The following is a 20,880-nucleotide window of genomic DNA, read 5'->3' as shown; positions in this document are numbered from 1 at the left end:
ATTGTTTCCGGCCGGCTGGTAGTGAGGACGAAATCATCTGCTATGTATGTTGCTTCAAATTATATTAATTACATGTTTGGTTCAAACAAGTGTCGTTTGCATAAATTACTAAAAATTAAACTCATTATACATGTTGACGAACAAAATACAATTAATTATATGAATAAAATATAATTAATCATTGATAAAACATTCAATTCATCGATTTTTTTTTAAAAAAAAATCGATAATAAATTGTATATGAAAAACGATAAATGATTAAAATAATATATTGATGATTTTTTTTTTAATTTAAAAATAGATAATTTAATTAAACTGTCGGTTTTGAACTTAGTTTGTTACCGATCCGGACACGTAAGATGCAATGTACTCGTGTATCAGTGACCTTATGCACTTTCTTGTTACCACTTAATCTCTCCCTGGTCAACTTTTTCTCTATTTCTTGGCCCCCCATGTTCCTTCTATATTTTGGTATTTCTGTCGAGCTTGAGTCCAAGGACGCATTTCTTGTTTGTAAAGATTGTATTTAAGATTATATAATATTGTCTTCGTTGTTGAATTTAAACGTCATGCATTTTTGGGTCAAGCATCCTGATGTGATCTCGTTAAAATAGGTGACCCGGGTACGGGGCTCCAACGGACCAAATCAATAATTTATACTGTTTGGGAATTTGAGTGAAGATAATGGCTTGGATCAACCACCTGTAAACAAGAAAGTAACTCGTGAATGGGCGCCGGAGGGATGTCCGGCGTGGCCACTCCGATGCTTAAGTCAGCAGGCTTTTTTGATGAATACAAATAATATTTGAGAGGAAATATGTAAGTGCTTTTAGTTCAAAGATTTCAGAATCATTAAATGACTTTAATACCTGCTATTTATAGTGGAAGAATGGGTAGTTACCTTGATTACCACACCACCTACTAAGTCGGTTTATCATACTAGCTTCTGATGACTTCTCGGACACTCCAAACCCAAGTGGTTCTGACGGATTAGACTGCCTGTATCGATCACACTCGAGTGTGGTGCAATTCTCGAGGTGGCCTGGGTAGTTGGTTACCTGGGTACCTGTATGAGAAACCGGATGGAGAAGAAGTGCCCGGGCAGCTGGCTTCTGATCCGGGCTATTCAACCGATAACTCGGGTCATCATTAACCCGGAAATGGGTCACCATTAACCCGGACCTTTACAGGGGTATCACCACACATCCTAAAAATAGTCGGGCTAGAGCTTGACTCGCTGTCCCGATCAGTCAGTCATGCATGTTTACTCCAAAACATATCCCAGAGTGAATAAGAGCCTTGGGTCTCTAAATATCCTGCAGAAGTGATGAGGTGTCAGGCTTCCATATCTCTCAGGTTTTGAACATTCATCGTTTAGTACTCTCGGGAAATCCAATGAATGTCATTATGCTGCATGCGTTAACAGTGACACCGTCGAAAATTGTTCGTATTCCGAGGTAATAATGAGTATGTTTCCTCGATACCCGTACACGTCTTTTCACCTGCCTGCTCAATTTCCTAGATTCCCTCTGATCGTCCGATTGGATTCGGATCGACGATGGAGACTGATTCCTTCCTATATATATATACAGTAACCTGCTTACCTATTCTCCAACATTCCATCAATTCAGTCCTCAAGAAGTGCAATGGCGGGTTCCAGTGGTTCGAAAGCTCCCGACATGGCAGCAGAGTTCATGCAAGCAGCTTTTGAGAAACGGAAATCTGAATTGGAAGATGAAGTCTTCCAAAAGATCCTCCATTACTGGGAGGAGCTGCAAGGACTTCAGCTTCTTCACGAGTGGGAGGAGGCTATCACTCCTGAGCTGGTGGCCAAGCTTGCAAAGTATCGGGAACGCTTGCAGATTTCTGATACGGAGGACCTCTTTGAGGACGACTTTATCCTCCAACTATTGCTTCATAAAGAGAGGAGGACGCTGCAGAAGATTGCCGACTCCGCTAACTTTATGAAGGCGTTCACTGGTAGCTATGTAAAGAGTTTTGTGATTAAGTGGATAGCCTCTGTAGAAGAGAAATTTTTTAATGTAACGAGTAAAGAATTCCCGGAATAATAATAATAATAATAAAAATGCTTATCTAGTTACTCTTATTGTCCGTATTTCATTGACACCGCATGATATATGTACCATAAAATGAATCAGAATAAATATCCAGAACTGATAAGTGATCAACTGAAAAAACCGGGCCCTAAAATTCCCCAGGCTCAAAATGAAGTACCGGGGCCTTACTTTTCCCGGGATTAAGATAAGATGCCGGGGCCTCAGACCTCCCGGGCTTAAGATGAGATCTTGGGTAACCCACGGGGTGCCATGATAACGCGTGCCCTTTCTATCAACGATCAGGAACGTTTCGTATTTCGAGGAGACGATAAGTCTGACATTTTTAATTATTGTGTGTGTCCCGTCGTAAGCCTGGTACAATTTTCTAGGCAAATCGTGGTCGTCCACGCATGCTTTTTAAATAAACGGCTGAGATCTTCCCCCACCGCCTATATATACTAACTAACAGGTTTTCCAAAAATTACTCTCAAATTCGAAATTGCAGCGAAGCTCTTGCGAATTCTCTTCTCGAGACTCTATTTGTGCGAAATCATTTCCGGCAACCTTCCACCGCATATATCGTCGTAAGTTTTCTTCTTTTAAAATGTCTCACTCCACTTCTTCCACCTCAGGAGCGAATGCGCGAGGCTCTCCTAGCGCTGAGTCTTCCGCACTTCGTTCCGATTCTCCTCCCTCTCCCCCACGTCGCTCCATCACCCAACCTTCTAAAAAACCAGTGGCACTTCCAACCAAACCTCTCTTTTCTAAACCTTTATCTTCTGGCCACTCCCGGGCCCGAGCTCTTGCGAAGAACAAGGGTAAGGGTAAAGCCAAGGTCTCGAGTCCTCGGGCGGTCGAGATCCCGGGAACTCCCTGGTTCTCCTCTATGCGAAGCGCCTTACGCTTGGGGGCAGATGAGGAACTCCGAGCGCTGGGCAATATTCCTTCTTCCATTTCTATCTTGATACCTGGGCCCTCTGATAGGGCCGATAACCCTCCTCCTAGGTACACAACTTTCTTTCGGGACCATGTTAGGAATGGTCTTCGGTTTCCCGTTCATCCCTTTTATATTGATGTTGCCAAATTTTTTGGTGTACCTGTCAATCAATTTCATCCCAATTCTTTAAGGATTATGGCATCGGCCTATGTCCTTTTTAAAATGAATAATCTTCTCATCACCCCCCTCATCCTTCACTATTATTTTTCTTGCCATTTCGGGGATAATGCATTTTCCCTTAAATCCCGGTTAAACGCCCGATTCCTCGATGACATCCCTTCCTCTCAAAAGGGATGGAAAGGAAGATTTTTTTACATCCAACTCCCGGGTCCTCTACCCTGTCTAACCCGGTTTCTCCCTTCCCTTCCCCAACAACCTTCCCTTCCTCCATCCTACAAATTTGAGGAGTCTTTCCTCCTGAGTCAAACCCTCGTGGAGGGACACAAGTACTCCTCTTCCATTCTTATCTCAGAAGAGAACTTAGTGGCCTACGGGTTGAGTGCCCGGGCTGAGGACCCCATAGACCGGGTAATTGATGAGGTGGCTGGCTCGGGCTCTCAACTCGGTACATACTTTATTTTCTGTGCTTCCTTATTCCTTTATCCTGTTTATTTAATGTATCATAACCATGTCACTCCTCTATGCAGATAACTTTGAGATGCAAACAGCTTTTGCTAAAAGACGTGCAACTGAGAAGGCAGCCCTAGAGAAGGAAATGGCGGCTCACCGGGCAGCTGCGGAAGAAAAGAAACAATGGGATGCAGAAGCGGCAGCCTTGAGAGCTGAGGTGTCCCGGGAAGAACCTCCCCAGGATGGCGCTTCCCGGGCGATGACTGAGAACTTGGAGGAATCTGAAGATCTCATTCCCCTCATTCAGAGAAAACGAAAAGCTACTGCAGAACCCGAGCTGGTTATTCTCGAAGACCCTTCCGAGGGTGACCAAGGCGCCTTTCAAACCCTCGTGGAGGGACACAAGTACTCCTCTTCCATTCTTATCTCAGAAGAGAACTTAGTGGCCTACGGGTTGAGTGCTCGGGCTGAGGACCCCATAGACCGGGTAATTGATGAGGTGGCTGGCTCGAGCTCTCAACTCGGTACATACTTTATTTTCTGTGCTTCCTTATTCCTTTATCCTGTTTATTTAATGTATCATAACCCTGTCACTCCTCTATGCAGATAACTTTGAGATGCAAGCAGCTTTTGCTAAAAGGCGTGCAGCTGAGAAGGCAGCCCGAGAGAAGGAAATGGCGGCTCGCCGGGCAGCTGCGGAAGAAAAGAAACAATGGGATGCAAAAGCGGCAGCCTTGAGAGCTGAGGTGTCCCGGGAAGAACCTCCCCAGGATGGCGCTTCCCGGGCGATGACTGAGAACTTGGAGGAATCTGAAGATCTCATTCCCCTCATTCAGAGAAAACGAAAAGCTACTGCAGAACCTGAGCTGGTTATTCTCGAAGACCCTTCCGAGGGTGACCAAGGCGCCTTTCGATCTGCTCCACCTCCTCCTCCCCCCCCAGTCCAATGAAGAACCTTGCCAAGAGCTCCCTCCAACCGACCAGCTTTCTCTGGTTAACATCTTCTTCGAGGGAGCTTCCGCTGTTGGTGTTAAGCGCTTCAAGAAGGTGCTCAGCCCTGCTGAGATAGCTATCCTGAAAAGCACTCCTTCTAGTGTGAGGTTTTTGGAGGGGTCCAACCGTCTTCTGTCTGTAAGCTTTATTCTTTTATTTCTTTTCCCTCTCTCTCCCTCCCCTCTTTTTCTTTTTTAAGATTCCTTCTTGTCCAGGCTGCCCAGATGCTAGTTTCGGCCTTTGAAGAGGTGACAGCGGTGGCAACCAAGAAGGGTAAGCAAGCCCGGGCGGCTCAGGATATTCATGACCATCTCCAAGGAGAGATGGCCCGGGCTCAGAAGCTTCACGAGGAGACAACTGCCAGTCTCCAAGCTTCCTTGGAAGCAGCTAATCAAGAGCTGGCCACGGCTCAACTTTCTCGTGATGAGAGCATAGCCCGAGATGAGGCTTCTCAGAGGCAAACTGCGTTCCTGGCATCTCGGATTAGCTATCTCGAGGATGAAGCCAGTGCCCAGCAACATCGAGCCGAAGTTGCTGAAGATAAGCTTAGACTTCTTCAGCTAACCCATGAAGAATGGAGGACTATTTTCCTTCAATCGGCGGAATTCCAAGAAGCTGTTGAAGATAGGGCCTACAAATACTTTTCGATTGGCTTTGAGAAATGCCAGGAGCAATTTGAGGAGATAGGTCTGATTCCGACAGATAAGGAGGGCTTTCCCGATATTGATAAGGCCATTGCTTCCCTTCCCAAAGATGATGCTATCGAGAAAGAGGCTGAGAAGACTCCCGGGGAATCGGGAGAACCATCAGGGCAGCAGACTTTAGAATAGGCCTGTAATTTACTCCGTATTTTTTCCTTTGTATTTTTTGCCTTTGAACTTTGTAAGGAAATGTTGATTTCTTTCCGTCGCTGTGTCTTTTTCAATATGATTTTTGACAATTTTTCCGCAACCCGGATAATGCAATAACTTATGAGTATTTCTTAGTAGGAGAAAACGGTAATTTTAATCGAATACCCGGGGTCCCGGTCCATACGTTAAATAAGTAGCTTAACTAATACTCCAGATGTAGAGATTTAAACCTGAACTCAAAAGGAGTATTTCTTGGATTCCACAAACCAGGGTGTAGTGCCTAGAGCTTTTTAAGAACCAAGGTACGGAGCCTTGGGCCGGGGATCATGTCCCGGGACTTGAGAATGGTCGAGGTGTGGTGCCCCGAGCCAGGGTGTAGTGCCCTGGGCTTTTTAAGAACCAAGGTATGGAGCCTTGGGCCGGGGATCATGTCCCGGGACTTGAGAATGGTCGAGGTATAGTGCCCCGAGCCAGGGTGTAGTGCCCTGGGCTTTTTAAGAACCACGGTACGGAGCCTTGGGCCGGGGATCATGTCCCGGGACTTGGGAATGGTCGAGGTGTGGTGCCCCGAGCCAGGGTGTAGTGCCCTGGGCTTTTTAAGAACCAAGGTACGGAGCCTTGGGCCGGGGATCATGTCCCGGGACTTGGGAATGGTCGAGGTGTGGTGCCCCGAGCCAAGGTGTAGTGCCCTGGGCTTTGTAAGAACCAAGGTACGGAGCCTTGGGCTGGGGATCATGTCCCGGGACTTGGGAATGGTCGAGGTGTGCTGCCCCGAGCCAGGGTGTAGTGCCCTGGGCTTTTTAAGAACCGGGTCATAGTAGCTCCCAAGATATAATAACAAACGCAATACTCTGAGAAAATATATATTTTTATTGATTTCTTCCATCAAACAATTACATCTATTATGCATAGTACTTCTTTAAGTTAAACACATTCCAAGGCCTTTTGAGGGGACGTCCATGCGCATCTTCTAAATAAAAGGATCCCGAGTTGACTCTCCGAGTGATTTTGTAAGGTCCTTCCCATCGGGCTTCCAGCTTCCCAACTTCCCCAGCAGGGTTGAATTTTTTCATGACTAAATCCCCAACTTGGAAGTCTCGAATGCGGACCTTCTTATTATATGATTTCATCACCCGATTTCTGTATGCCTCCATTCGAATAAATGCCATGTTCTTTTTTTCTTCTATTAAGTCCAATTCCATGGCCCTGCTCTGGTCATTGTCCTCCGGGTAAGATTCTACCCGGGAAGAAGTCTGCCCGATCTCTACTGGAAGAACTGCTTCAGAACCATATACCAAACTGAAGGGAGTTTCTTGAGTAGGTGCCCGGGGAGTAGTTCTGTAAGCTCATATGACACTAGGTAACTCCTCCACCCAATTCTTTCCTTTACCCTGAAGTCTTGCCTTTAATGCTTGCACAATGACTCTATTGACAACTTCTGTTTGACCATTGGCTTGGGGATATGCAACAGAGGTAAAAGATTGAGTGATTTTCATTTCCTGGCACTATGATGTAATTTCTTTGCCTTGAAATTGTCTTCCATTGTCCGAGATTATTCTCCTGGGCACTCCGAACCGGCACACAATGTTCTTCCACAAAAATTTCAATACTTCCTGCTCGGTGATCTTTGCTAAAGGCTCAGCTTAAACCCACTTGGAAAAGTAGTCAACAGCTACTAGTAAGAATTTTTTCTGAGCCCGGGCAACCGAAAAAGGACCCACGATGTCCATGCCCCATTGATCAAAAGGGCAGGATGCCCAAATAGGCTTCATGAGAGTGGCCGGGACTGTAGCTGAAATTCGAATGATGCTGACAGCCCTCACAAATCTGGACCAAACGAGCAGAATCTTGTTTTAAGGTGGGCCACCAGAATCCAGCAAGCATTGTTTTTCGGGTTAAAGACATTCCTTCGAGGTGCTCGGCACAACACCCCTCATGAATCTCTCGGAGAACATAATCCACCTCTTTTTCATTTAAACACTTCAAAAGCGGTCCTTGGAATGATCTTCTGTACAAAATTTTATTTAAGAGAACAAACCTGTGAGCTTGTCTTTTGATCTTCTGAGCTCGGGCTTTATCCTCAGAGAGCTCATGGTTCGTAATGTACGCGATCAGCGGTGTCATCCATGAATCTTCAGGCATGGGTGATGCTTCTTCCTCCGTAGAAAGAACCGGCCGAGTAATATGCAGCACCTCCCGGGTATTAACTTCTGATAAAGAAGCAGCCATTTTAGCCAAAGCGTCTGCCTCACTGTTTTCTTCCCGGGGTACTTGTTCAATACTCCAATCCATGAAGCTTTCTGCTTGGGCTCGAATGAGCCGTAAATATTTAAGCATCCTGTCATCCTTAGCCTCATAAATGCCCTTTATTTGTTGAGTGATGAGCTGTGAATCAGAATATAGAATAATACGAGAAGCTCCAACTTCCAGGGCAGCTCGAATACCTGCAAGAACAGCCTCATACTCAGCTTCATTGTGGTTATCCGGGAATCAATTCTTAATGCTAATTTGACCTTTTCTCCCAGGGGAGACACTAACACCACCCCTACTCCGCACCCCACCAGGCTAGATGCCCCATCCACTGATACTTTCCATACTTCCTCCTCGCTGGGCTGGATCATTTCAGATAAGAAATCTGACAAAGCCTGCGCTTTAATGGCCACTCGGGGCTTGTACTCGATGTCATATTCACCCAACTCTACTGTCCATTTTATCATTCGCCCGGATACTTCAGAGTGAGTCATGATCCTACCCAGAGGACTATTGGTAAGAACAATAACCTGATGTGACAGAAAGTAAGGTCTTAGCTTCCGGGCGGTCATGACCAGGGCCAAAACAATTTTCTCCATTTCGCTATACCGGATCTCGGGCCCCCTCAGAGCATGGCTGACATAATAGACAGGTTTTTGATCAGTTCCTTCCTCTTTTATTAGAACAGAGCTGACAGCATACTCTGTAGCGGACAGGTAGACATATAATTTTTCTCCAGGTTCTGGTTTCACCAACACCGGGAGCCCGGCAAGATGAATTTTCAAGTCCTGGAAGGCCTGTTCACATTTCTCATCCCATCCGAATTGCTGGGCCTTCCTTAAGACTTGAAAAAAAAGGATAACTCCGGTGTGCTGATCGGGAAATAAATCTGGAAAGGGAAGCAATTCTCCTAGTTAGCTTTTGTACCTCCTTGACAGATCGGGGAGATGGCATGCTTAGCACAGATTTGACTTTCTCTTGATTCACCTCGATCCCTCGTTCTGTCACAATGAATCCCAAGAATTTGCCACTCTTCACGCCAAAAATACACTTGGCAGGATTAAGCTTGATTCCATAATGCATGAGAGTCGCAAAAATTTCATCTAGATCACTAATAAAGCTGGCACCCTCTCGGGATTTGGATAGAATATCATCCACATAGACTTCCACATTCCGTCCCAGCTGCTTCTCAAAGACTTTATCCATCAGACGCTGGTAAGTAGCCCCTGCATTCTTCAACCCGAAAGGCATTACAATATAACAAAATGTACCTCCCGAGGTGATGAAGCTGGCTTTGTCTTGATCCTTTTTAGCCAGAGGGATTTGATGGTACCCCTGGTATGCGTCCATGAAACTTAGTAATTCATAGCCCGAGGTGGAATCCACCAGCTGATCAATCCTGGGCAGAGGATAATGATCTTTGGGGCACGCCTTGTTGAGATCGCGGAAGTCTACACACATGCGCCACCTCCCGGTGGATTTGGGTACCAAGACCACATTCGAAAGCCATGTGGGGAATTGAATTTCCCGAATGTGGCCAGCTTTCAGAAGCTCCTTAATTTGCGCATCAATTACTTTGTCATTTTCAGGGCCAAAGTGTCTCTTTTTTTGTTTTACTGGGTGAGATTCCGGGAGGATGTTCAATTGATGTTCTGCTATCAAGGGAGAAATCCCTGTCAACTCCTGTTGGGACCAAGCAAACACACGAATATTAGTTTTTAAACAATGAATCAGACTGACCCGAGTGGGTATACTGAGATCTCGGGCCACCCGGATTTGCTGGCCTGGTCCGATTTCTATTACTTCTTGTTCTTCTTCTGCCACAAAATGCACCTCTCCTCTCCCCATCGTTCTTTCCCCGTCCACCCTTGCCTTCTTCCCTTCCTTCCTTGTTATACTCTGATCCGCCCGGACTGCCTCCACATAGCATTTCCGAGAGGATGGTTGATCTCCTCGGACTTCTCCCACCCGAGCTCCTACTGGAAATTTTATCTTTTGGTGGTATGTGGATGCTACGGCTCTCAATTCGTTCATAGCCGGTCTCCCCAAAATGATATTATATGATGACGGGGAATCCACTACGGTGAATGAAGTCATCACCGTCCTCTTAAGATCATGAGAACCCAAGGTTAATGGCAACATGATCTCCCCTTCCGGGTAAACCATATGGCCAGCAAAACCAAAGAGGGCAGTCTTCACAGCCTCTAGGTGGTAGCCCTGCAAATCCATCTGTACAAAGGCATCTTTAAAAATTACATTTACAGAGCTGCCTGAGTCCACAAAAACCCGTAGAATATCATAATTCGCCACTCGGGCTTGGATCACCAGGGCGTCGTTGTGGGGAAGATTCACCCCTCTCAAATCTTCCGGGCCAAAACTAATGATCGCCTCATTCCTTCTTGCTCCTTCTACCTCCAAACATTCCCTCCTGCTTCTCCCCTTCCTCGCCCGGTTAGAATCTCCATCAGTAGAGCCTCCTAATATCATTTTGATCATTCCTGTGGCAGGGGGCGAATTCTTTTTTCTCTCGGGCTCAGGCTCCCTTCTTCTACTGGGCTCAATCCTCGGGATATTCCTCACACTTCCTCCTCGGGCGCTGGATCCTGGTGGCCGAGATGTCCAAGGTGGCACTCTCGGCCTCTGGCTATTGTTACTGGGTCCCGAGATGAAGGGTGAGGCATAATTCCCCTTTAGTGCCTTGCAGTTTTCAGTGTTATGGTGGCATACTTTGTGAAAAGAGCAAAATCCACTCTTTTCTGGCCGGGATAACTGATGATCCGGGGCCAAATCTCTGCTGCACTCCTGCACTTCCCTCTCCCGAGCAATTTTCAGAGGCACGTGGTGAGAAAAGTGCCCTGTATTGCCTCTTTTCTGTCCCCTCTCCTCGAGCTTAGACATCCGGTCTCCTTTTTCCTTTCTCACAGCGTCCCTCTTTTGTTTCTGGGCCTCCTCCATATTGATATATTTTTCTGCTCGCGACAATAGATCCTCGAAATCTCCCGGCACCTTCTTAGTCAGTGACTTGAAGAACTCACCCTCTCTCAAACCCTGGGTGAATGCAGTAGTCTTTGTTTCGGTGGCACAAGTAGGGACGTCTAGGGCAACTCTGTTGAATCTTCTGATATAGGCTCTTAAACTCTCTTCTGGGTTCTGCTTAACTTCAAAAAGACTAAAAGCAGTCTTTTTGTACTTTTTACTGCTGCTAAAATGGTGTAAAAACACCTTCTGGAAGTCTCCAAAGGAACTGATACTTTGGGAAGTCAAGCCTTCGAACCACCTCTGAGCTGAATCCACCAGTGTTGTTAGGAACACCTTGCACTTGATTCTATCAGTGTAACAGTGCAACATGGCCATATTTTCAAACCTGGCCAGGTGTTCCTCCGGGTCTGCATTGCCATCATAGTCTTTCACCTTCGCAGATTTGAAATTTCCAGGAAGAGGCTCCCGGATGATGATATCAGAAAACGGGCATCCTCTCGTGACTGCTCAGGCAACGCTCCGTCTTTCCAACTGTCCTTCCAAGACCTTCATCTTCTGCCTTAATTCCATCAATTCCTCTGCCACGGTAGGAGATTTGGACCCAGCGCTGGATCCCTCGTCTTCTCCTACCATCTCGTTATCCCTCCTTCCCTGCCCCTGCTCCTGCTCCTGCTCAAATCCCTGATCACGTCCCTGCTTATCACCGGGTGGTATGACAGGGTGAGAGACCTCCTTCCTGGCCATAGCTAGCACAACGGCATCGGCCATCATTTTCTTTAACTCTTCCGGGGTCAGGGTAATGAGGATTGTTCCAATGTTATTAACATCAGCTTGTCTTGAAGTTTGCCCCCCATCACCCTAGGCGTGAGAATTACCCTGGTTGGTTCTTCTCGTACGAGCCATATCAACGTCTCGAACTCAGTGCTTTCTCACAGACGGCGCCAATGATGTGATCTCGTTAAATAGGTGAGCCGGGTACGGGGCTCCAACGGACCAAATCAATAATTTATACTGTTTGGGAATTTGAGTGAAGATAATGGCTTGGATCAACACCTGTAAACAAGAAAGTAACTCGTGAATGGGCGCCGGAGGGATGTCCGGCGTGGCCACTCCGATGCTTAAGTCAGCAGGCTTTTTTGATGAATACAAGTAATATTTGAGAGGAAATATGTAAGTGCTTTTAGTTCAAAGATTTCAGAATCATTAAATGACTTTAATACCTGCTATTTATAGTGGAAGAATGGGTAGTTACCTTGATTACCACACCACCCACTAAGTCGGTTTATCATACTAGCTTCTGATGACTTCTCGGACACTCCAAACCCAAGTGGTTCTGACGGATTAGACTGCCTGTATCGATCACACTCGAGTGTCGTGCAATTCTCGAGGTGGCCTGGGTAGTTGGTTACCTGGGTACCTGTATGAGAAACCGGGTGGAGAAGAAGTGCCCGGGCAGCTGGCTTCTGATTCGGGCTATTCAACCGATAACCCGGGTCATCATTAACCCGGAAATGGGTCACCATTAACCCGGACCTTTACAGGGTATCACCACATCCGAAATACGACGATGTTGTAAATGACAACCTTTCTTGTAGGAAATTCGAGACTTTTTTAAAAAAAAAAACTAAATTATTTAAGTTCTTAATAAAGAAAGAATTATTTGTGGAATTTTGTCTAGAAATAGAGACAAGATTAGAAAAATTAATTGAAAGTAATCGATTCATTATGTTAAAAAAAAAAATAATTAATGAGAAGTGAATTATATCGAAGTTTCTATTAAAAAAAAAGTACATTTGGGCTTTATTTTCGATAAATAAGAGCATGGTCAATAATTACAGTATACGATTATTTTAAATTTTAGAAGATTATAATAGAATTCTAATAATAATAATAATATATATTTTAAAAAGTAATGGAAAATGAAGGCAAAAATAATGGTTATAATTAAAAGATATGGATCAGTGTGGGAAAAAAATTATGATAACATTTTTGGTAAAAAAATTGTTCGAGCGGTCTCACGGGTCGTATTTTGTGAGACAGATCTTTTATTTGTGTCATCCATGAAAAATATTATTTTTTATGCTAAGAGTATTAGTTTTTATTGTGAATATCGGTAGAGTTGACCCGTATCACATATAAAAATTCGAAAAACCATCTCACAATATACCTATTCAATATGTTTTTAAAAAATTTTGACGAGCGAGGGGAGTAGAACAAAAAGAAAAAGAAAATCAAAGGGGCCGTGGTTAAGTTATAAATTGCCGTGCAATTTGTGGGCTTAGTATTTATTTGGGCCCATCGGATTTTTTTCTGTTCTCCTGAAATCACCGAACCTTTGCAGAACCCTAAATTCCTGTTTCAGTTGTTGAATTCCGATGGCATCCAACGACAAAGCAGACGTCGCGAAGAAGCCGGTTTTTCTGACCAAAGAGGAGCGTCAGAAACTTGCCCTGCAACGACGCGAGGAAGAAGTTGCTCAACTGAAGCGTCGCTCTGAGCTCCTCCTTCAATCCAACGATGGAGATGAGTCAAAACCGCCATCTTCAGGTGATCGAGACCGTGACTGGGATTATGAGCGTCGGAAACGGGATAGGGATAGGGATAGGGATAGGGACAGGGATAGGGAGAGCGAGCGCGAGCGCGAGCGTGAGCGGGAGAGGGACAGGTACAACGAGCGTCGAAACAGAGAGAAAGAACGAGAGGAAGAACATAAGGCGCGGGACCGTGCTCGATTGGAGAAATTGGCTGAGAGGGAGCGTGAAGTTGAGCTTGCTGCTATTAAGGAGCAGTACTTGGGATCGAAAAAACCTAAGAAACGGGTTATTAAACCAAGTGAGAAGTTCCGATTCTCCTTCGACTGGGAAAACACTGAGGACACATCTCGTGACATGAATTCCCTTTACCAGAATCCTCATGAAGCCCGTCTCCTCTTTGGCCGTGGACTTCGTGCTGGAATGGACCGCAGGGAGCAGAAAAAACTTGCTGCTATGAACGAGAAGGAGCTTCGTGATGAGATTCGCAAGAAGGAAGGGACTGAGGAGACACGTGAGGAAGCTGCTGCTCAAAAGAAGAAGGAGCTTGCTGCTGATTCATATGATACGTTTGATATGAGGGTTGATAGACATTGGTCTGAGAAGAAGCTCGAGGAGATGACGGAGAGGGACTGGAGAATTTTCAGAGAAGATTTCAACATTTCTTACAAGGGTTCAAGAATTCCGCGTCCTATGAGGAGCTGGGCTGAAAGCAAGTTGACTCCTGAATTGTTGAAGGCTGTCGAAAGGGCTGGTTACAAAACTCCATCTCCCATTCAGATGGCTGCCATTCCCCTCGGACTGCAGCAGAGAGATGTCATTGGCATTGCTGAGACTGGTTCAGGTAAAACGGCTGCATTTGTTCTTCCTATGTTGACTTACATAAGTAGACTTCCTCCGATGAGTGAGGAGAATGATGCTGAGGGGCCTTATGCTGTTGTTATGGCTCCTACACGTGAGCTTGCACAACAGATCGAGGATGAGACTGTCAAATTTGCTCATTATTTGGGAATCAAGGTTGTGTCTATTGTAGGCGGGCAATCCATAGAAGAACAGGGGTTTAGGATTAGGCAAGGATGTGAAGTAGTGATTGCAACGCCTGGACGTCTTATTGACTGTTTGGAAAGGCGGTATGCGGTGTTGAATCAGTGTAATTATGTTGTTCTTGATGAGGCTGACCGAATGATTGATATGGGTTTTGAACCACAAGTTGTCGGAGTATTAGATGCCATGCCTTCGAGTAACTTGAAACCAGAGAACGAAGATGAAGAACTTGATGAGAAAAGGATTTATAGAACTACTTATATGTTCAGTGCTACTATGCCACCAGCTGTAGAGCGGCTGGCAAGGAAGTACTTGAGAAATCCAGTTGTTGTCAATATCGGCACAGCAGGAAAAGCCACCGAGCTCATTTCTCAACATGTTATGATGATGAAGGAGAATGATAAAATGCATAGATTGAAAAAATTGCTGGATGAACTAGCAGATAAGACAGCTATTGTGTTTGTTAACACGAAAAAGGTTGCTGACAATGTTGCAAAAACATTGGATAAAGAAGGTTACCGAGTGACCACATTGCATGGTGGAAAGTCACAAGAACAGAGAGAAATAAGCCTTGAAGGTTTTAGGACCAAGCGATACAATGTATTGGTTGCTACTGATGTTGCAGGACGTGGTATTGATATACCTGATGTGGCGCATGTCATAAACCATGACATGCCTGGCAATATTGAAGCCTACACCCACCGTATCGGGAGAACCGGTCGTGCTGGGAAGACTGGTGTAGCTACAACATTCTTGACTCTACATGACACAGAAGTTTTTTACGATCTCAAGCAAATGCTAATTCAGAGCAACAGTCCTGTTCCTCCGGAGCTTGCAAGACATGAAGCCTCGAAGTTTAAACCAGGTTCCATTCCTGACAGACCAGCCAGGCGGAATGACATGGTTTATGCCAATTGATGTAGTAACTTGGAAGTATCATTCAGCAACACTACTTCTCCATGGATCCAAGCTTGCTGGCTCGCAAAAGAAGCACGATTGATTATAGAAATATGAGTTTCTGGGGTGGAATTTATGGTACCAGTTATTTTTATCATTCCTTCCATGCTATATTGTGCCTATGTGATACCAATTTTTTTTTTTTTGCGTGTGATCGAGGAAATGTATGAAATGTATGTATTTTGACATTATCTCTATGCTAGTTGCCACTATCATCTCCTATTCTGTGATTTTCTTTAAAGCCATTGTGATTCATTATCTTGTACTTTAAACATAGTACCAGCTGATATTCTTGATATTAAATTGTTGTTGATGCTTTAGTCATATGATTTTTGTGTAATTTGTTTTAGGCCTTGGGATTATTTAGACGTAATGCATATGGGACACTGCTTTAAATTGTGCATCGCTCTGTACTATGTTAAATTTCATAGAACAGAGTTATTTGTGCTAACCAAGATCGTCTTGGTATTCGTTTGCACTTATGCCGATGAAGAGACGTTTTTTTATTATTTCTTTTCTAAGGTATGTTTTAATTTCGGCTTATTATTTTATTCCAAATATTTAATAATTAATTAACAACATTTATTTTTGTTATTTTATTTATTATTATTATTCAGTTAGCTACTTAGCTAGCACAACGTCATCGGCCATCATTTTCTTTAACTCTTCCGGGGTCAGGGTAATGAGGTTTGTTCCAATGTTATTAACATCAGCTTGTCTTGAAATTTGTCCCCCATCACCCTGGACGTGAGAATTACCCTGGTTGGTTCTTCTCGTACGAGCCATATCAACGTCTCGAACTCAGTGCTTTCTCACAGACGGCGCCAATGATGTGATCTCGTTAAAATAGGTGAGCCGGGTACGGGGCTCCAACGGACCAAATCAATAATTTATACTGTTTGGGAATTTGAGTGAAGATAATGGCTTGGATCAACACCTGTAAACAAGAAAGTAACTCGTGAATGGGCGCCGGAGGGATGTCCGGCGTGGTCACTCCGATGCTTAAGTCAGCAAGCTTTTTTGATGAATACAAGTAATATTTGAGAGGAAATATGTAAGTGCTTTTAGTTCAAAGATTTCATTAAATGACTTTAATACCTGCTATTTATAGTGAAAGAATGGGTAGTTACCTTGATTACCACACCACCTACTAAGTCGGTTTATCATACTAGCTTCTGATGATTTCTCGGACACTCCAAACCCAAGTGGTTCTGACGGATTAGACTGCCTGTATCGATCACACTCGAGTGTGGTGCAATTCTCGAGGTGGCCTGGGTAGTTGGTTACCTGGGTACCTGTATGAGAAACCGGGTGGAGAAGAAGTGCCCAGGCAGCTGGCTTCTGATCCGGGCTATTCAACCGATAACTCGGGTCATCATTAACCCGAAAATGGGTCACCATTAACCCGGACCTTTACAGGGTATCACCACATCCGAAATACGACGATGTTGTAAATGACAACCTTTCTTGTAGGAAATTCGAGACTTTAAAAAAAAAAAACTAAATTATTTAAGTTCTTAATAAAGAAAGAATTATTTGTGGAATTTTGTCTAGAAATAGAGACAAGATTAGAAAAATTAATTGAAAGTAATCGATTCATTATGTTAAAAAAAAAAATAATTAATGAGAAGTGAATTATATCGAAGTTTCTATTAAAAAAAAAGTACATTTGGGCTTTATTTTCGATAAATAAGAGCATGGTCAATAATTACAGTATACGATTATTTTAAATTTTAGAAGATTATAATAGAATTCTAATAATAATAATAATATATATTTTAAAAAGTAATGGAAAATGAAGGCAAAAATAATGGTTATAATTAAAAGATATGGATCAGTGTGGGAAAAAAATTATGATAACATTTTTGGTAAAAAAATTGTTCGAGCGGTCTCACGGGTCGTATTTTGTGAGACAGATCTTTTATTTGTGTCATCCATGAAAAATATTATTTTTTATGCTAAGAGTATTAGTTTTTATTGTGAATATCGGTAGAGTTGACCCGTATCACATATAAAAATTCGAAAAACCGTCTCACAATATACCTATTCAATATGTTTTTAAAAAATTTTGACGAGCGAGGGGAGTAGAACAAAAAGAAAAAGAAAATCAAAGGGGCCGTGTTTAAGTTATAAATTGCCGTGCAATTTGTGGGCTTAGTATTTATTTGGGCCCATCGGATTTTTTTCTGTTCTCCTGAAATCACCGAACCTTTGCAGAACCCTAAATTCCTGTTTCAGTTGTTGAATTCCGATGGCATCCAACGACAAAGCAGACGTCGCGAAGAAGCCGGTTTTTCTGACCAAAGAGGAGCGTCAGAAACTTGCCCTGCAACGACGCGAGGAAGAAGTTGCTCAACTGAAGCGTCGCTCTGAGCTCCTCCTTCAATCCAACGATGGAGATGAGTCAAAACCGCCATCTTCAGGTGATCGAGACCGTGACTGGGATTATGAGCGTCGGAAACGGGATAGGGATAGGGATAGGGATAGGGACAGGGATAGGGAGAGCGAGCGCGAGCGCGAGCGTGAGCGGGAGAGGGACAGGTACAACGAGCGTCGAAACAGAGAGAAAGAACGAGAGGAAGAACATAAGGCGCGGGACCGTGCTCGATTGGAGAAATTGGCTGAGAGGGAGCGTGAAGTTGAGCTTGCTGCTATTAAGGAGCAGTACTTGGGATCGAAAAAACCTAAGAAACGGGTTATTAAACCAAGTGAGAAGTTCCGATTCTCCTTCGACTGGGAAAACACTGAGGACACATCTCGTGACATGAATTCCCTTTACCAGAATCCTCATGAAGCCCGTCTCCTCTTTGGCCGTGGACTTCGTGCTGGAATGGACCGCAGGGAGCAGAAAAAACTTGCTGCTATGAACGAGAAGGAGCTTCGTGATGAGATTCGCAAGAAGGAAGGGACTGAGGAGACACGTGAGGAAGCTGCTGCTCAAAAGAAGAAGGAGCTTGCTGCTGATTCATATGATACGTTTGATATGAGGGTTGATAGACATTGGTCTGAGAAGAAGCTCGAGGAGATGACGGAGAGGGACTGGAGAATTTTCAGAGAAGATTTCAACATTTCTTACAAGGGTTCAAGAATTCCGCGTCCTATGAGGAGCTGGGCTGAAAGCAAGTTGACTCCTGAATTGTTGAAGGCTGTCGAAAGGGCTGGTTACAAAACTCCATCTCCCATTCAGATGGCTGCCATTCCCCTCGGACTGCAGCAGAGAGATGTCATTGGCATTGCTGAGACTGGTTCAGGTAAAACGGCTGCATTTGTTCTTCCTATGTTGACTTACATAAGTAGACTTCCTCCGATGAGTGAGGAGAATGATGCTGAGGGGCCTTATGCTGTTGTTATGGCTCCTACACGTGAGCTTGCACAACAGATCGAGGATGAGACTGTCAAATTTGCTCATTATTTGGGAATCAAGGTTGTGTCTATTGTAGGCGGGCAATCCATAGAAGAACAGGGGTTTAGGATTAGGCAAGGATGTGAAGTAGTGATTGCAACGCCTGGACGTCTTATTGACTGTTTGGAAAGGCGGTATGCGGTGTTGAATCAGTGTAATTATGTTGTTCTTGATGAGGCTGACCGAATGATTGATATGGGTTTTGAACCACAAGTTGTCGGAGTATTAGATGCCATGCCTTCGAGTAACTTGAAACCAGAGAACGAAGATGAAGAACTTGATGAGAAAAGGATTTATAGAACTACTTATATGTTCAGTGCTACTATGCCACCAGCTGTAGAGCGGCTGGCAAGGAAGTACTTGAGAAATCCAGTTGTTGTCAATATCGGCACAGCAGGAAAAGCCACCGAGCTCATTTCTCAACATGTTATGATGATGAAGGAGAATGATAAAATGCATAGATTGAAAAAATTGCTGGATGAACTAGCAGATAAGACAGCTATTGTGTTTGTTAACACGAAAAAGGTTGCTGACAATGTTGCAAAAACATTGGATAAAGAAGGTTACCGAGTGACCACATTGCATGGTGGAAAGTCACAAGAACAGAGAGAAATAAGCCTTGAAGGTTTTAGGACCAAGCGATACAATGTATTGGTTGCTACTGATGTTGCAGGACGTGGTATTGATATACCTGATGTGGCGCATGTCATAAACCATGACATGCCTGGCAATATTGAAGCCTACACCCACCGTATCGGGAGAACCGGTCGTGCTGGGAAGACTGGTGTAGCTACAACATTCTTGACTCTACATGACACAGAAGTTTTTTACGATCTCAAGCAAATGCTAATTCAGAGCAACAGTCCTGTTCCTCCGGAGCTTGCAAGACATGAAGCCTCGAAGTTTAAACCAGGTTCCATTCCTGACAGACCAGCCAGGCGGAATGACATGGTTTATGCCAATTGATGTAGTAACTTGGAAGTATCATTCAGCAACACTACTTCTCCATGGATCCAAGCTTGCTGGCTCGCAAAAGAAGCACGATTGATTATAGAAATATGAGTTTCTGGGGTGGAATTTATGGTACCAGTTATTTTTATCATTCCTTCCATGCTATATTGTGCCTATGTGATACCAATTTTTTTTTTTTTGCGTGTGATCGAGGAAATGTATGAAATGTATGTATTTTGACATTATCTCTATGCTAGTTGCCACTATCATCTCCTATTCTGTGATTTTCTTTAAAGCCATTGTGATTCATTATCTTGTACTTTAAACATAGTACCAGCTGATATTCTTGATATTAAATTGTTGTTGATGCTTTAGTCATATGATTTTTGTGTAATTTGTTTTAGGCCTTGGGATTATTTAGACGTAATGCATATGGGACACTGCTTTAAATTGTGCATCGCTCTGTACTATGTTAAATTTCATAGAACAGAGTTATTTGTGCTAACCAAGATCGTCTTGGTATTCGTTTGCACTTATGCCGATGAAGAGACGTTTTTTTATTATTTCTTTTCTAAGGTATGTTTTAATTTCGGCTTATTATTTTATTCCAAATATTTAATAATTAATTAACAACATTTATTTTTGTTATTTTATTTATTATTATTATTCAGTTAGCTACTTAGCTAGCACAACGTCATCGGCCATCATTTTCTTTAACTCTTCCGGGGTCAGGGTAATGAGGTTTGTTCCAATGTTATTAACATCAGCTTGTCTTGAAATTTGTCCCCCATCACCCTGGACGTGAGAATTACCCTGGTTGGTTCTTCTCGTACGAGCCATATCAACGTCTCGAACTCAGTGCTTTCTCACAGACGGCGCCAATGATGTGATCTCGTTAAAATAGGTGAGCCGGGTACGGGGCTCCAACGGACCAAATCAATAATTTATACTGTTTGGGAATTTGAGTGAAGATAATGGCTTGGATCAACACCTGTAAACAAGAAAGTAACTCGTGAATGGGCGCCGGAGGGATGTCCGGCGTGGTCACTCCGATGCTTAAGTCAGCAAGCTTTTTTGATGAATACAAGTAATATTTGAGAGGAAATATGTAAGTGCTTTTAGTTCAAAGATTTCATTAAATGACTTTAATACCTGCTATTTATAGTGAAAGAATGGGTAGTTACCTTGATTACCACACCACCTACTAAGTCGGTTTATCATACTAGCTTCTGATGATTTCTCGGACACTCCAAACCCAAGTGGTTCTGACGGATTAGACTGCCTGTATCGATCACAC

At 43.8% G+C, this 20,880-nt stretch overlaps 3 protein-coding genes across 3 annotated transcripts; 2 read left to right on the top strand and 1 right to left on the bottom strand.

The window, feature by feature from the left end:
• Window positions 1-7,208: 7,208 nt before the first annotated feature.
• Window positions 7,209-11,072, bottom strand: LOC142523976 (uncharacterized). The gene is made up of 6 exons (XM_075627703.1): window positions 10,044-11,072; window positions 9,522-9,947; window positions 9,207-9,401; window positions 8,646-8,951; window positions 7,913-8,590; window positions 7,209-7,853 (listed from the first exon to the last, which is right to left on the bottom strand). Exons 1-6 carry the CDS (start codon window positions 11,070-11,072, stop codon window positions 7,209-7,211), a joined length of 3,279 nt encoding a protein of 1,092 aa, XP_075483818.1.
• Window positions 11,073-12,972: 1,900 nt separating this feature from the next.
• On the top strand, window positions 12,973-15,569 carry LOC142524382 (DEAD-box ATP-dependent RNA helicase 21-like). Its single transcript, XM_075628343.1, has one exon. It carries the CDS (start codon window positions 13,073-13,075, stop codon window positions 15,188-15,190), a length of 2,118 nt encoding a protein of 705 aa, XP_075484458.1. The 5' UTR covers window positions 12,973-13,072; the 3' UTR covers window positions 15,191-15,569.
• A 1,817-nt stretch (window positions 15,570-17,386) lies between these two features.
• LOC142524393 (DEAD-box ATP-dependent RNA helicase 21-like) lies at window positions 17,387-19,977 on the top strand. Its single transcript, XM_075628355.1, has one exon. The coding sequence runs from the start codon at window positions 17,481-17,483 to the stop codon at window positions 19,596-19,598; it is 2,118 nt and encodes a 705-aa protein (XP_075484470.1). The 5' UTR covers window positions 17,387-17,480; the 3' UTR covers window positions 19,599-19,977.
• Window positions 19,978-20,880: the final 903 nt, after the last annotated feature.

Source organism: Primulina tabacum, chromosome 14 (genome assembly GCF_025594145.1).
Source record: "Primulina tabacum isolate GXHZ01 chromosome 14, ASM2559414v2, whole genome shotgun sequence".
Lineage (NCBI taxonomy): Eukaryota > Viridiplantae > Streptophyta > Magnoliopsida > Lamiales > Gesneriaceae > Primulina > Primulina tabacum.
This window is presented reverse-complemented; position numbering and strand designations above follow the sequence as displayed.